Source organism: Notolepis coatsorum (genome assembly GCF_963971535.1).
Source record: "Notolepis coatsorum genome assembly, chromosome: 8".
Taxonomy (NCBI): Eukaryota; Metazoa; Chordata; class Actinopteri; order Aulopiformes; family Paralepididae; genus Notolepis; species Notolepis coatsorum.
Genome location: NC_140172.1, coordinates 148,420,048 through 148,437,223, shown reverse-complemented (window position 1 = coordinate 148,437,223; position 17,176 = coordinate 148,420,048). Strand labels below are relative to the sequence as shown.

The 17,176-nt window shown below is 46.1% G+C and overlaps 1 protein-coding gene across 1 annotated transcript in view; it reads left to right on the top strand.

The window, feature by feature from the left end:
* cux1a (cut-like homeobox 1a) overlaps positions 1 to 17,176 on the top strand; it is a gene marked incomplete at its 5' end in the record, with an annotated part of 168,706 nt that overhangs the window by 42,958 nt on the left and 108,572 nt on the right. Inside the window, 3 exon segments of the mRNA XM_084320602.1 lie at positions 10,004 to 10,052; positions 11,391 to 11,495; positions 15,866 to 16,054. Of these exon segments, the coding sequence (XP_084176728.1) occupies positions 10,004 to 10,052; positions 11,391 to 11,495; positions 15,866 to 16,054 (343 nt within the window).

Below are 17,176 nucleotides of genomic sequence, written 5' to 3'. Positions count from 1 at the left end.
AAAGGACTTCTTAATTGTATGTTGATCTCTAGCCCATCCAGAGAGCATCTGATTCTTGTTTGTCTGATTGAGGACTCACACATAGCTCTCCTATCCAATAATCTGTATCTAAATATAATACGTCTGAAGTGCAGATGGTTTCAACTTGACAACGTAAACATTATAAATCGGACCCAAGTGTATTTCCCCCGTCGCCGTATTTTGGCTAATATCAAAGCTAACAGGAAATAAAACTGGAGTTCAAGCTGTTGCCTAGCAACACAACAAGCCATGTGTACTATAACAATGCGCTGCTGCTGTGCATGTTTCAGTAAAACAGACATTTCTGAGTCAAAGGTACCTGTTTGTTTTGGCATTTGATGTGTGTTTACAGATTTATTTACCTTTTTGAACGATAAAAGCAGTTCTGTATAATTTGTTTGTAAGTTTGAGTGTGCTGCATATCTCTGCCCCGCACACGGGGTGTTCGGGGAGTCGTTACCATGGTTACCCGCTGCCTCGCTGGAAGATGGTTGGTCAAACTACGCCTCGAGTGAAGCGTTTCCTTTAGCCCACTGGTCATTTGAAAATGACAACGTTAGCTCATAAAAAGAAGTACCTTTCACATAGTAAATGGTAAATGGTGCTTTTATATAACAGCTTTTTATCCAAAGCACTTTACAATTTTGTTCCTCACATTCACCCGTTCACTCACACATTCACACACCGACGGCGGAGGCGACCGCGCAAGGTGCCGACCTGCTCATCGGGAGCAGTTAAGGGTTAAATGTAGGGATGCTCGATATTGGCTTTTTTACCGATACCGATATACCGATATTGTCCAACTCTTAATTTCCGATACCGATATCAACCGATATCAACCGATACCGATATATGCAGGGTTCCCCCCCCCCAAAAATCTGAATAATTTCAGGTAATTAACATTACATATCTCTTGTCGTGTAATTAACACAACATTATGCATACTTTGACAATAAATAAAATAATAATTTGTTCTTACTTGCTTGCCTGGGTAAATAAAGGTTAAATAAATGTAAAAAAAAAAAAAAAAACGATACAGATATTTTCCGATATCACATTTTGATGCCAATATCGGACATCCTTAGTTAAATGTCTTGCTCAAGGACACTTCGACACGCTGTCCGGGAGGAGCGGGAATCGAACCAGGAACCTCCGGATTATCAGACAACTGCTCCACCTCAACAAATACATAGAATCATGTTTCTGTAGTCACTGTACACTACGCAAGTATGATATAATATAGACATTATCCCCAGAATGAATGGAAGTGAATGAGGAGCCTGTCACGTGGGAGGAACGGCGGTGTTGACAGCGGATGACAGGGACAGTTACACTTGAGCCGTCTTTACACAGAGCATCGGACCAAGGGATGGAGGCAGAGCTCACAAAGTTGCTATGCGATCTGGAAACCATTCATATATTAATAAAACATTTAATGTGACATGGTATTGATTCAAGTGATGGAGAAGGTTGGAGTTAGCTCGATAATAATAATATTGATAATCGGTTTCAATGGCCGGAGAGGGGCGACAACTGGAGACAGTGTGAGTTGAGGGAGTTGACCTGAGGACACGGTCTGTCAACTGTCTGTCAACTGTGAGCAGTAACATCTGTAACGGTAATCAGTAGGGGTGGGAATCGCCAGAGTTCAGTCTGTTCATCTCACTTTAATCATTTTTTATTTTTTTTTATATATTTTTTTATGGATAATTAAATATCGATACTTGCCGTCCCTGTATCGATACAGTATTGCCATGCAAAGTATCACGATAGTACTACGTATCGATTTTTTCCCCCACCCTTAGTAATCAGTGGTGTCGTGCCCTGAGCACTAAAGATTCTCTAGGCAGTGTTGTAGTCGAGTCGCTAAATATCGAGTCCAAGTCGAGTCTCGAGTCCCCAGTGTTCGAGTCCGAGTCATCAAGGTTGAGTCCACTCCACTCTGGCAGTCAAAGTGCTGAGATACAAATAAAAAAAAAGGTCTACATTAAACATAAATTACACCTTTTCAAAGGGAGTTTATTTACGTTGTGGCACAATAGCCAAACAAATTCACTAGCCATCAATATCGTATGCCTTAATGATTAGGGCCTATAACCAAAAAATAAATAACTGTATTGATCAATTAACAAGTCCGAGTCCTCGTCTGCACCTTGCCAGTCCAAATGCAGTCAATGCTCGAGTCCAAGTCCCAAGTCCGAGTCATCAGTGCTCAAGTCCAAGCCGAGTCCTGAAAATCAGTCCTGGACTCGAGTCCTACAACACTGTATCTACAGTACTAGGTACACTGCAGCGCCTCACGTTGGAGCGCGAGGAAAAGGCGTCCAATGTGATCACAGTCTAAAGGGCTTCGTTATGCTTGGTTACCTTGGTTACCTTGGTTACGCTTGGTTACCTCCACAACTAGAGCCTCCATTTGTTGTGTTTTGGCCCATTTCTCTCATGGGGGGGATCATGGGCTGCTTATATCTGATTGGCTGAATGGCAGTGGATGATAAATTATCTATTTATCTATTAGTCTCACCTAGATTCTGCCTCAGCTGTGTGTCACGTGGTGTTCCATGATGAACACCATCCATTCATGATCAAATATGTTTTTATACTCATGTTCTCGTGTTATTCACTGAGCCTTAATGGAACACGCCAACATTTTGGGGAATTTAGCTTACCGTCTTCTCCAGAGAGAGAGACAAGAAGATAGATACCAGTTTCCTCTCTGTGCGTTCAGTAGAAAGCTATCTGGCTGCACGTTAGCCTAGCTTAGCACAATGAATGGAAGCGGACATGACCGGTTAGCCTAGGCATTGTCCAACTAACACCTCTCCCAAAGGCTAACTGCCTGGCCATGTAAAGTACTCTGTATTGGGCAGTATTTAAAGTGCTCTGTATTGGGCAGTATTTAAAGTACTCTGTATTGGGCAGTATTTAAAGTACTCTGTATTGGGCAGTATTTAAAGTACTCTGTACTGGGGCAGTATTTAAAGTACTCTGTACTGGGGCAGTATTTAAAGTACTCTGTATTGGGCAGTATTTAAAGTGCTCTGTATTGGGCAGTATTGTAAAGTGCTCTGTATTGGGCAGTATTTAAAGTACTCTGTATTGGGCAGTATTTAAAGTACTCTGTATTGGGCAGTATTTAAAGTACTCTGTATTGGGCAGTATTTAAAGTACTCTGTATTGGGCAGTATTTAAAGTGCTCTGTATTGGGCAGTATTTAAAGTACTCTGTATTGGGCAGTATTTAAAGTACTCTGTATTGGGCAGTATTTAAAGTACTCTGTATTGGGCAGTATTTAAAGTACTCTGTATTGAGCAGTATTTAAAGTACTCTGTATTGGGCAGTATTGTAAAGTGCTCTGTACTGGGCAGTATTTAAAGTACTCTGTATTGGGCAGTATTTAAAGTACTCTGTATTGGGCAGTATTTAAAGTACTCTGTATTGGGCAGTATTTAAAGTATTCTGTATTGGGGCAGTATTTAAAGTACTCTGTACTGGGGCAGTATTTAAAGTACTCTGTATTGGGCAGTATTTAAAGTACTCTGTATTGGGCAGTATTGTAAAGTGCTCTGTATTGGGCAGTATTTAAAGTACTCTGTATTGGGCAGTATTTAAAGTACTCTGTATTGGGCAGTATTTAAAGTGCTCTGTATTGGGCAGTATTTAAAGTGCTCTGTATTGGGCAGTATTTAAAGTGCTCTGTATTGGGCAGTATTTAAAGTACTCTGTATTTGGGCAGTATTTAAAGTACTCTGTATTGGGGCAGCATTTAAAGTGCTCTGTATTGGGCAGTATTTAAAGTACTCTGTATTGGGCAGTATTTAAAGTACTCTGTATTGGGCAGTATTTAAAGTACTCTGTATTGGGCAGTATTTAAAGTGCTCTGTATTGGGCAGTATTTAAAGTGCTCTGTATTGGGGCAGTATTTAAAGTGCTCTGTATTGGGCAGTATTTAAAGTACTCTGTATTGGGCAGTATTTAAAGTGCTCTGTACTGGGGCAGTATTTAAAGTACTATGTATTGGGCAGTATTTAAAGTACTATGTATTGGGCAGTATTTAAAGTACTCTGTATTGGGCAGTATTTAAAGTGCTCTGTACTGGGCAGTATTTAAAGCGCTCTGTATTGGGCAGTATTTAAAGTACTCTGTATTGGGCAGTATTTAAAGTACTCTGTATTGGGCAGTATTTAAAGCGCTCTGTATTGGGCAGTATTTAAAGCGCTCTGTATTGGGCAGTATTTAAAGTACTCTGAATTGGGCAGTATTTAAAGTACTCTGTATTGGGCAGTATTTAAAGTGCTCTGTATTGGGCAGTATTTAAAGTACTCTGTATTGGGCAGTATTTAAAGTACTCTGTACTGGGCAGTATTTAAAGTGCTCTGTATTGGGCAGTATTTAAAGTGCTCTGTATTGGGCAGTATTTAAAGTGCTCTGTATTTGGCAGTATTTAAAGTGCTCTGTATTGGGCAGTATTTAAAGTACTCTGTATTGGGCAGTATTTAAAGTACTCTGTATTGGGAAGTATTTAAAGTACTCTGTATTGGGCAGTATTTAAAGTACTCTGTATTGGGGCAGTATTTAAAGTACTCTGTATTGGGCAGTATTTAAAGTACTCTGTATTGGGCAGTATTTAAAGTACTCTGTATTGGGCAGTATTTAAAGTACTCTGTATTGGGCAGTATTTAAAGTACTCTGTATTCGGCAGTATTTAAAGTACTCTGTATTGGGCAGTATTTAAAGTACTCTGTATTGGGGCAGTATTTAAAGTACTCTGTATTGGGCAGTATTTAAAGTACTCTGTATTGGGCAGTATTTAAAGTGCTCTGTATTGGGGCAGTATTTAAAGTACTCTGTATTGGGGCAGTATTTAAAGTACTCTGTATTGGGCAGTATTTAAAGTACTCTGCATTGGGCAGTATTTAAAGTACTCTGTATTGGGCAGTATTTAAAGTACTATGTATTGGGCAGTATTTAAAGTACTCTGTATTGGGGCAGTATTTAAAGTGCTCTGTATTGGGCAGTATTTAAAGTACTCTGTATTGGGCAGTATTTAAAGTACTCTGTACTGGGGCAGTATTTAAAGTGCTCTGTATTGGGCAGTATTTAAAGTGCTCTGTATTGGGCAGTATCTAAAGTACTCTGTATTGGGCAGTATTTAAAGTGCTCTGTATTGGGCAGTATTTAAAGTACTCTGTATTGGGCAGTATTTAAAGTACTCTGTATTCAGTATTTAAAGTGCTCTGTATTGGGCAGTATTTAAAGTACTCTGTATTGGGCAGTATTTAAAGTACTCTGTATTGGGCAGTATTTAAAGTACTCTGTACTGGGCAGTATTTAAAGTACTCTGTATTCAGTATTTAAAGTACTCTGTATTGGGCAGTATTTAAAGTGCTCTGTATTGGGCAGTATTTAAAGTACTCTGTATTGGGCAGTATTTAAACTACTCTGTATTGGGCAGTATTTAAAGTACTCTGTATTGGGCAGTATTTAAAGTACTCTGTATTGGGCAGTATTTAAAGTACTCTGTACTGGGGCAGTATTTAAAGTACTCTGTATTGGGCAGTATTTAAAGTACTCTGTATTGGGCAGTATTTAAAGTTCTCTGTATTGGGCAGTATTTAAAGTACTCTGTACTGGGGCAGTATTTAAAGTATTCTGTATTGGGCAGTATTTAAAGTACTCTGTATTGGGCAGTATTTAAAGTACTCTGTACTGGGGCAGTATTTAAAGTACTCTGTATTGGGCAGTATTTAAAGTGCTCTGTATTGGGCAGTATTTAAAGTACTCTGTATTGGGCAGTATTTAAAGTACTCTGTATTGGGCAGTATTTAAAGTGCTCTGTACTGGGGCAGTATTTAAAGTACTCTGTATTGGGCAGTATTTAAAGTACTCTGTATTGGGCAGTATTTAAAGTACTCTGTACTGGGCCGTATTTAAAGTACTATGTACTGGGAAGTATTTAAAGTACTATGTATTCAGTATTTAGACAGAGCCATACCAGTAGTCTGTAGTCTTAGTGTAGAATCTGTCAGTCAGGAATGTTGTCTGTTTCCTCACCACAATAAACCCACATAGAACGCCTCAGGCTCTCTCTCTCTCTCTCTCTCTCTCTCTCTCTCTCTCTCTCTCTCTCTCTCTCTCTCTCTCTCTCTCTCTCTCTCTCTCTGTCTGTTTACGTCTCTCTTTCTCTCAGTCTATCTCTGTATGTCTGTCTGTCTGTCTCTATTCTTCTCTCTGTCTGTCTGTCTGTATCTCTCTCTCTCTCTGTCTGTCTTTGTCTGTCTGTCTGTCTGTCTGTCTGTCTGTCTGTCTGTCTGTCTGTCTGTCTGTCTGTCTGTCTGTCTGTCTGTCTGTCTGTCTGTCTCTCTCTCTGTCTCTCTGTCTGTCTGACTGTCTGTCTGTCTCTCTCTGTCTGTCTGTCTGTCTGTCTGTCTGTCTGTCTGTCTCTCCTCTGTCTGTCTCTCTCTGTCTGTCCCTCAGATCCGATTATACGTCTCTCTCTCTCTCTTTGTTTCTCTCTCTCTCTCCCACCCTCCTCTCCATTGCCACCCAGGTTCCCGTAAGAGGTATAATTATACCACCACAAAACCAGATGAGAGACCAGAGCAGCGCCCATACTCTCTCTCTCTCTCTCTCTCTCTCTCTCTTCTCTCTCTCTCTCTCTCTCTCTCTCTCTCTCTCTTCTCTCTCTCTCTCTCTCTCTCTCTCTCTCTCTCTCTCTCTCACACACACCCACACACACACACACGCAGGCCTCTGCCTACACACTAGTCTCTTTGACGGTGTAACTGTGGGTTACAGGCTAGAGCGATGATGTCATAAAGGGAACCACATCCTATCCAGTAGTAATAGCAGGTGAAAAGCCAACACTGGCTTACTGGTTTTAACTCACCCAGTAACTCAGTAACTCACTCAGTAACGCACCCAGTAACTCAGTAACTCACTCAGTACCTCAGTAACCTACTCAGTAACTCACTCAGTAACTCACTAACTCACTCAGTAACTCAGTAACTCACTAACCCACTCATTCACTCAGTAACACACAGTTAGCCGTTTGTCAACTTGATATGACTTTAGCTTAACTTTGCACATGGCTAGCTTGCCAAGATGGCCGACTTTCGCTAGCTAATGGTCAGCTAGTTAGCTAATGGTCAGCTTGTTAGCTAACGGTCAGCTAGTTAGCTAACGGTCAGCTCATTAGCTAATGGTCAGCTCGTTAGCTAATGTTAGCTTCTCTACCCGACAGTCTGTTTGTATTTCTAACTACAGTGGAGACTGATTTTACATACTCTGTGATTGTTGCTTTGGAGCTGAGGAGTTGTTGTTGCCCTGATGGAACACAGGGTGGGGGGGGGTCAGTCTGTGGAGCCCATTAGTCACATGACATGCTGACACACCGCAGACAGGAAGCTCTCCAGCAACACCAGTGATGGTAGACATGACATCATACCCTGCCACCTGCCGGCACGCCTCAGCTTTCTCACCCCCTAAATAAGGGACAGAAGGTGACGTGCCACGGCCGTGTGGGTCTGGAGCCTGGAGCCAGGGTGACGGGTGTGCATTTACCAACTTGCTGCCATACTCCCATGATAGTTTTGGTAAAACTGAAAACTGAACTACTAAGTTTTGGTAAAACTTAAATTACCAAAAAAACTGAAAACTGAAATGACCATCATACTACCAACATAGTTTTGGTAAAACTGAAATGACCATCATACTACCAAGATAGTTTTGGTAAAACTGAAATTACCGTCATCAACTACCAAGATCATTTATATTAAGGGTTTACTTGGTTAATTGTTTTCATTATTACAAGTCCCCCCCCCCCCCCCCCCCCCCCACACACACACACACACACACACCACACACACACACACACACACAACACACAACGACACACAAATGTCGACCATAACAACGCGTTCCAATGTTAATCCCCCGCTGATTACAAATAATGCTGCACCCTCGGAAATCTACATGAAACCCAATTACCGTCATCAAAAGCATTAAGCCAAATGATGTATAATTAGGGGCTGTCATTAAATGAGGCTGGTTCCACGTTGCCAAGACACAGCAGGAGTCTGGGGGACGAGGAGACCCAACTGAGAGGAGGGAGGCTCTACTGAGAGGGAGGCTCTACTGAGAGGAGGAGGGAGGCTCTACTGAGAGGGAGGCTCTACTGAGAGGAGAGGAGGCTCTACTGAGAGGAGGGAGGCTCTACTGAGAGGAGGGAGGCTCTACTGAGAGGAGAGGAGGCTCTACTGAGAGGAGGGAGGCTCTACTGAGAGGGAGGCTCTACTGAGAGGAGGAGGGAGGCTCTACTGAGAGGAGGAGGCTCTACTGAGAGGAGGGAGGCTCTACTGAGAGGGGAGGCTCTACTGAGAGGAGGAGGCTCTACTGAGAGGAGGGAGGCTCTACTGAGAGGAGGAGGCTCTACTGAGAGGAGGGAGGCTCTACTGAGAGGAGGGAGGCTCTACTGAGAGGAGAGGAGGCTCTACTGAGAGGATCCTGAGGAGGCTCTACTGAGAGGAGGGAGGCTCTACTGAGAGGAGGGAGGCTCTACTGAGAGGAGGGAGGCTCTACTGAGAGGAGGCTCTACTGAGAGGAGTGGAGGCTCTACTGAGAGGAGGAGGCTCTACTGAGAGGGGAGGCTCTACTGAGAGTGGGAGGAGGGAGGCTCTACTGAGAGGAGGAGGCTCTACTGAGAGGAGGCTCTACTGAGAGGAGAGGCTCTACTGAGAGGGAGGCTCTACTGAGAGGAGGGAGGCTCTACTGAGAGGAGAGGAGGCTCTACTGAGAGGAGGCTCTACTGAGAGGAGGGAGGCTCTACTGAGAGGAGGGAGGCTCTACTGAGAGGAGGAGGCTCTACTGAGAGGGAGGCTCTACTGAGAGGAGGAGGCTCTACTGAGAGGGGAGGCTCTACTGAGAGGAGGGAGGCTCTACTGAGAGGGAGGCTCTACTGAGAGGGAGGCTCTACTGAGAGGGGAGGCTCTACTGAGAGGAGGGAGGCTCTACTGAGGGGAGCTCTATGGAGGGAGGCTCTACTGAGAGGGAGGCTCTACTGAGAGGGAGGGCTCTACTGAGAGGAGGAGGCTCTACTGAGAGGAGGAGGCTCTACTGAGAGGGAGGCTCTACTGAGAGGGAGGCTCTACTGAGAGGAGGAGGCTCTACTGAGAGGAGGGAGGCTCTACTGAGAGGAGGAGCTCTACTGAGAGGGAGGCTCTACTGAGAGGGAGGCTCTACTGAGAGGAGGGAGGCCTCTATGAGAGGAGGAGCTCTACTGAGAGGGAGGCTCTACTGAGAGGTACTGAGAGGAGGGAGGCTCTACTGAGAGGGAGGCTCTACTGAGAGGAGGCTCTACTGAGAGGAGGGAGGCTCTACTGAGAGGGAGGCTCTATATAAACACACACACAACTGGGTTGCTAGGGAACAGCTTTCAGTGTACTTCCTGTCAGCTACTGTCAGCAACTACAGCAGGGAATACACCTGGCACAGTTCAGAATGTGTACTGTGTGTTGTCCAGTTAGCTACAGGTGTATCCATGTTCCATACACCTGGCACAGTTCAGAATGTGTACTGTGTGTTGTCCAGTTAGCTACAGGTGTATCCATGTTCCATACACCTGGCACAGTTCAGAATGTGTACTGTGTGTTGTCCAGTTAGCTACAGGTGTATCCATGTTCCATACACCTGGCACAGTTCAGAATGTGTACTGTGTGTTGTCCAGTTAGCTACAGGTGTATCCATGTTCCATACACCTGGCACAGTTCAGAATGTGTACTGTGTGTTGTCCAGTTAGCTACAGGTGTATCCATGTTCCATACACCTGGCACAGTTCAGAATGTGTACTGTATGTTGTCCAGTTAGCTACAGGTGTATCCATGTTCCATACACCTGGCACAATATTGTGATATTGTTTTGAACATCTTATCTTGTTGACTTTGCTTTAGTGTGACCTTTTTTTTCTCTTTTCTTTCTTCTCCAGAGCTGATGAGATTGAGGAGGTGATGTCAGAGTTGGAGAGAGCCAATCAGGTCAGTCCCCCATATCTAAACGCTAAACACATTATTAATATAATAATAATAATAATAATAATAATAATAAGAAGAAGAAGAAGAAGAAGAAGAAGAAGAAGAAGAAGAAGAAGAAGAGAAGAAGAAGAAGAAGAAGAAGAAGAAGAAGAAGAAGAAGAAGAAGAAGAAGAAGAAGAAGAAGAAGAAGAAGAAGAAGAAGAAGAAGAAGAAGAAGAAGAAGAAGAAGAATACAAATAATACATTCAATTTAAAATGCCTTTCAAATAACCCAAGGACGCTTTACAATTTAAAGGGGAACTATTTTACTATTTCTTTCACTATTTGGGCACTTTTACACAATTCCTGTGAGTCTATGGAACACCTCTGTAATTTTTTTATTTTTTTTTATTCATTGTTTTGTATTTCTAATCAAGTCCTCAAAAACAGCATTTTTCTGCCTCAAGATCTCGAGCCGTTTTGAGGCTGGGCTCCAACCACTGTGTGCAGCTCATCATGAGCCTGATGCCACACAGCCACATCATCATGCAGCGGTGTCTCTCTGACATCACAAATCATCACATTTTCAAATGACTCAGTTCAGTGAGGGTGAATATTGTGAGAGGAGAATTGGAAGAATGCGCCAATATGAGAATTAGAGACATAGATCATATTAATATAAGTTCACATAGCTAGGAAACAATGCTAAACACTCAAAAAGGCCATTTATAAGATAGTTGCCCTTTAAAAGAAAAGAAAAAAACAAAGAAAAAAGGAGTCCTAACTTTTCCAACGGGGATCAATAAAGGAATATCTTGTCTTATCTGATCTTATCTAAGAAAGCTACTAAAGTAAAGAGGAGCTGAAGAGGAGTGTCTTCAGTTCGGTCTTGGTTTAAAAACAGAGATGGACTCAGCGTTGAGCTAAGGGTGCAATACAGTGCAGAGGAAAAATGCAATCATAATTATAGAATAATTACAGTATCTAGGAGAACCCTTCACTTGGTGCTTCAATTTGAATTATTATTATCATTCTTTTTACATTTTACACTAATGTTTCATAAACGAAAAAACTGGAATTCACTGGAATTCTTTCATCAGAACCCAAATTATGAAATGTTAAAATACATTAAATAATTTGTATAGAAGAATTAGGTGTGTGGGGGGGGGGGAAACACATTTTGATTAAATATAATCATTTTCTTTTTGAAAAATAGAAATGAAAAAAATATTTTTTTGACATGTAAAGTTTTAGAAACCCTCCTTTATTCTCTCACACCTTGTTTCTTAAGACCCTATACATATAATGTGGATGGGCTAATGAAACCCACCTGAAGTCCTACTGTCTCTCCATCGTCCACAGAGAGCAGAGGCAGCGGAGAGGGAGGCCGAGGCTCTCCGAGAACAGCTGACGTCCGCTAACAAGTCCCTGCAGCTGGCCACCCAGATCCAGAAGGCTCCTGACATGGTAAGTCACTTTTTGTTTGGAAAATCGCTCAAACTTGCCAAATCGCTAAGAGTCTCCCAACAGAGACCTGAGTTTTTGTAAACAGCTCACTTTTGTTCATATTCTCTCCACCCAAATAGACAAGAGTGTTCTATTGTTGTTCTATAGTCTACAAGCTGAATACATTTCCTACCTCATATAAATTTTCTTTACCCTCTTCATGTTTATATCCCGTGTTTAGTTTCACTTTCGGTTTTGGCGAAGTTGTAACGAGCCGACCTCCTTTGATTGACAGGCAGGGGGGCTTGTTAGATCTCGAAAGGAGATACGTATCGACCAATCTATTTGAAGCACGACCAGGGTGTGTTCACACGCCTGCAGTGCACTCTTTTTGTGTTCTACGTCACCCCGGTGCCTGTGGCGTGCACGTGTGTCCTCGTGCACCTGCTGGAAGACCACGTGATACACAGTTTTCTGGTACCGCTTTTTCTCCTGCTGTGCTCTATAGCGCCAGCTTCACCAACTAGTGGTCAGAAACGCCATTGGACACCTTTAAATATTGAAACTGTAATGATGTGGTAGAATTCAAAATTGGAGTTTATCTCTTACACAATCTGTCTTCCAGTGTCCCATATGAATGCAATCACGCTCAAAGCAACATTCGTTGTGTTCCAAAAGATGGCAGTAGCCCTGGCTTTTTTTTTGCTAACTTCCTTCAGGGTTCGTACGGGTGCTGGAAATCCTTGAAAATGCTTGTATTTCAATGTGTTGTTTTTAAGGTTTGAAAAGTGCTTTAATTGTGTATAAAGTGCTGGAAAGTTATTGAAATTGTAATTGCACTGTATATACCTTTATAATAAATCGCTATCTGACTGAATAGTTAGGTTTTTAGATAAAGAAATAACATTTTGGAGATCGCCTTTCACGCAAAATGAAGGAGTCCTCTCTCTCAAGCCTCGCCACTCGCGTGCCTGCCCCGCCAACAGCACCCCCCGCCCCTCCTGAAAGCTTGCTTTAATTCCAGTAACGTTAGCAAGCTTCTTATTAATTTTTTTAAGACGTTAGCAAGCTAGTGAGCTAGCGTTGCCATAGACGACTATGTTTATTGTTCATGTTGACAACGACAAGCGACACCGTATATTATGGTGTGTTAATAAATTCACTACTCCGGCAACTCCGCTCTGATAAACTGACTCTTCGGTCCGAGCGTCCAGTCTGCACAATTTGAGTGCGCTCGCTCTGACACACTGAAAGCCAATTTACCTTCAAACTAGTTCCGTTTAGCTAACGCCATTATGCATCGGAGCTGTGATCAACATGGCTAACAAGCAAATCAATTCTTTCTATTTTAAGGAATGTTCTGCAGGATATGTCGGCAACATAAGAAGCCAGGCAGCTTCTTATACAGGGGTAGCTGTTTGTGTGAAATAAGAGAGGAGACTATAGAACGTGCGTCAACTAACTGTGCGTCTGTATCGCAACCAATAACATGGGCATCATATAGCTTACATCCTGGTCCCTGCTGGGACGTACCAACTGAACACACCACTGTGGGGGGTTATATAAAAATCCTAGGTTGATTTGATTTTGTATACATTTTAAGGCTCAATGAGCTGATTGACTGCCTACCTGGGGCGGCGTGGCTCAGGGGTAGAGCGGGTTGTCCAATGATCCAAGGGTTGGTGGTTCGAATCCCGCTCAAGCCCATGTCCATCCCACTGCCGTTGTGTCCTTGGGCAAGACACTTAACCTACTTGCCTCGTATGAATGTGTATGCATGTGAATGAATGTTGGTGGTGGTCGGAGGGGCCGTAGGCGATGATTATTCGCCACGCTTCCGTGAGTCTGCCTCAGGGCAGCTCTGGCTGCAATTGTAGCTTACCACCACCGGTATGACTGAGTATGAACGAATAATGGACTCTGTGAAGCGCTCTGGGTCAGTGAAGAGCGCTATATAAATCCAAGTCATTATTATTATTATTACCTCAAAGACTGTTCTCTTATTTTGCACATTTTCAAATATTTGATTGAAATTGAAGTTTTATCTGGTGATTATTTGAGTGATTGTTTCATATTGGCTCAGCCAGGTTATATAGGATGCCAAGTCTACATAATTTTGGTTGTTTATAGCACAATAACATCTGATTTAATGTGATGGAAGAAGTAAAATTATCATTTTAAATAATGATTTAAATATTTAATTTACCACAGCCGCATAAAATGCTGGAAAAGCTTGAAAATGCACCTTGAAAAAGCTTGAAAAGCTTGAAAAGCCCTCTCTCCTCACCCAGGAGGAGCAGGCTCTGGAGGTGCTCTCCCGCTCTAAACCCCCTCTCCCTCCTCTCTCCTCACCCAGGAGGAGCAGGCTCTGGAGGTGCTCTCCCGCTCTGAACCCCCTCTCTCTCCTCTCTCCTCCCCAGGAGCAGGCTCTGGAGGTGCTCTCCCACCACTCTAAACCCCCTCTCTCTCCTCTCTCCTCACCCAGGAGCAGGCTCTGGAGGTGCTCTCCCGCTCTGAACCCCCTCTCTCTCCTCTCTCCTCCCCAGGAGCAGGCTCTGGAGGTGCTCTCCCACCACTCTAAACCCCCTCTCTCTCCTCTCTCCTCACCCAGGAGCAGGCTCTGGAGGTGCTGCTCTCCCGCTCTAAACCCCCTCTCTCCCCTCTCTCCTCACCCAGGAGCAGGCTCTGGAGGTGCTCTCCCACCACTCTAAACCCCCTCTCTCCCCTCTCTCCTCCCCACCAGGAGCAGGCTCTGGAGGTGCTCTCCCACCACTCTAAACCCCCTCTCTCTCCTCTCTCCTCACCCAGGAGCAGGCTCTGGAGGTGCTCTCCCGCTCTGAACCCCCTCTCTCTCCTCTCTCCTCCCCAGGAGCAGGCTCTGGAGGTGCTCTCCCACCACTCTAAACCCCCTCTCTCTCCTCTCTCCTCACCCAGGAGCAGGCTCTGGAGGTGCTCTCCCGCTCTAAACCCCCTCTCTCTCCTCTCTCCTCACCCAGGAGCAGGCTCTGGAGGTGCTCTCCCACTCTAAACCCCCTCTCTCCCCTCTCTCCTCACCCAGGAGCAGGCTCTGGAGGTGCTCTCCCACCGCTCTAAACCCCCTCTCTCTCCTCTCTCCTCCCCAGGAGCAGGCTCTGGAGGTGCTCCCACCACTCTAAACCCCCTCTCTCCCCTCTCTCCTCACCCAGGAGCAGGCTCTGGAGGTGCTCTCCCACCACTCTAAACCCCCTCTCTCTCCTCTCTCCTCCCCACCAGGAGCAGGCTCTGGAGGTGCTCCCACCACTCTAAACCCCCTCTCTCTCCTCTCTCCTCCCCCAGGAGCAGGCTCTGGAGGTGCTCTCCCACCACTCTAAACCCCCTCTCTCTCCTCTCTCCTCCCCACCAGGAGCAGGCTCTGGAGGTGCTCTCCCACCACTCTAAACCCCCTCTCTCTCCTCTCTCCTCCCCCAGGAGCAGGCTCTGGGGGTGCTCTCCCGCTCTAAACCCCCTCTCTCCTCACCCAGGAGCAGGCTCTGGAGGTGCTCTCCCGCTCTAAACCCCATCTCTCTCCTCTCTCCTCCCCAGGAGGAGCAGGCTCTGGAGGTGCTCTCCCGCTCTAAACCCCATCTCTCTCCTCTCTCCTCCCCAGGAGGAGCAGGCTCTGGAGGTGCTCTCCCACCTCTCTAAACCCCCTCTCTCCTCCCCACCAGGAGCAGGCTCTGGAGGTGCTCCCACCACTCTAAACCCCCTCTCTCTCCTCTCTCCTCCCCCAGGAGCAGGCTCTGGAGGTGCTCTCCCACCACTCTAAACCCCCTCTCTCTCCTCTCTCCTCACCCAGGAGCAGGCTCTGGAGGTGCTCTCCCACCACTCTGAACCCCCTCTCTCTCCTCTCTCCTCACCCAGGAGCAGGCTCTGGAGGTGCTCTCCCACCACTCTAAACCCCCTCTCTCTCCTCTCTCCTCACCCAGGAGCAGGCTCTGGAGGTGCTCTCCCACCACTCTAAACCCCCTCTCTCTCCTCTCTCCTCACCCAGGAGCAGGCTCTGGAGGTGCTCCCACCACTCTAAACCCCCTCTCTCCCCTCTCTCCTCCCCAGGAGGAGCAGGCTCTGGAGGTGCTCTCCCGCTCTAAACCCCCTCTCTCTCCTCTCTCCTCACCCAGGAGCAGGCTCTGGAGGTGCTCCCACCACTCTAAACCCCCTCTCTCCCCTCTCTCCTCCCCAGGAGGAGCAGGCTCTGGAGGTGCTCTCCCGCTCTAAACCCCCTCTCTCTCCTCTCTCCTCCCCCCAGGAGCAGGCTCTGGAGGTGCTCTCCCGCTCTAAACCCCCTCTCTCCCCTCTCTCCTCCCCAGGAGGAGCAGGCTCTGGAGGTGCTCTCCCGCTCTAAACCCCCTCTCTCTCCTCTCTCCTCCCCCCAGGAGCAGGCTCTGGAGGTGCTCTCCCGCTCCAGCCTGGAGGTGGAGCTCAGCGCCAAGGAGCGCGAGGTGCTGCAGCTGGCAGAGGACATGCAGAGACTGCAGGCCAGTCTGGACAGCAGCCGGGAGACGTCCGCCTCCAGGATCCTCCAGCTGAGACAACAGCTCAGCACCAAGGAGTCCACGCTCAAGGTGGGTCCAACTCCCCCTCCCTCCCTCCCTCCCTCCCTCCCTCCACCCAAGTGCCCTTGAGCCACGTGCCACGTGTACTGGGCAGCTCCTAGTGGTCAACAGAGTCAGACTGTGGTTGTACTGGGCAGCTCCTAGTGGTCAACAGTGTCAGACTGGTGGTTGTACTGGGCAGCTCCTAGTGGTCAACAGTGTCAGACTGTGGTTGTACTGGGCAGCTCCTAGTGGTCAACAGTGTCAGACTGGTTGTACTGGGCAGCTCCTAGTGGTCAACAGTGTCAGACTGTGGTTGTACTGGGCAGCTCCTAGTGGTCAACAGTGTCAGACTGTGGTTGTACTGGGCAGCTCCTAGTGGTCAACAGTGTCAGACTGGTGGTTGTACTGGGCAGCTCCTAGTGGTCAACAGTGTCAGACTGGTGGTTGTACTGGGCAGCTCCTAGTGGTCAACAGTGTCAGACTGTGGTTGTACTGGGAAGCTCCTAGTGGTCAACAGTGTCAGACTGTGGTTGTACTGGGCAGCTCCTAGTGGTCAACAGTGTCAGACTGGTGGTTGTACTGGGCAGCTCCTAGTGGTCAACAGTGTCAGACTGGTGGTTGTACTGGGCAGCTCCTAGTGGTCAACAGTGTCAGACTGTGGTTGTACTGGGCAGCTCCTAGTGGTCAACAGTGTCAGATTGGTGGTTGTACTGGGCAGCTCCTAGTGGTCAACAGTGTCAGACTGGTGGTTGTACTGGGCAGCTCCTAGTGGTCAACAGTGTCAGACTGGTGGTTGTACTGGGCAGCTCCTAGTGGTCAACAGTGTCAGACTGTGGTTGTACTGGGCAGCTCCTAGTGGTCAACAGTGTCAGACTGTGGTTGTACTGGGCAGCTCCTAGTGGTCAACAGTGTCATCATGGTGGTTGTACTGGGCAGTTCCTAATGGTCAACAGTGTCAGACTGTGGTTGTACTGGGCAGCTCCTAGTGGTCAACAGTGTCAGCCTGGTGGTTGTACTGGTTAGCTCCTAGTGGTCAACAGTGTCAGACTGTGGTTGTACTGGGCAGCTCCTAGTGGTCAACAGTGTCAGACTGGTGGTTGTACTGGTTAGCTCCTAGTGGTCAACAGTGTCAGACTGTGGTTGTACTAG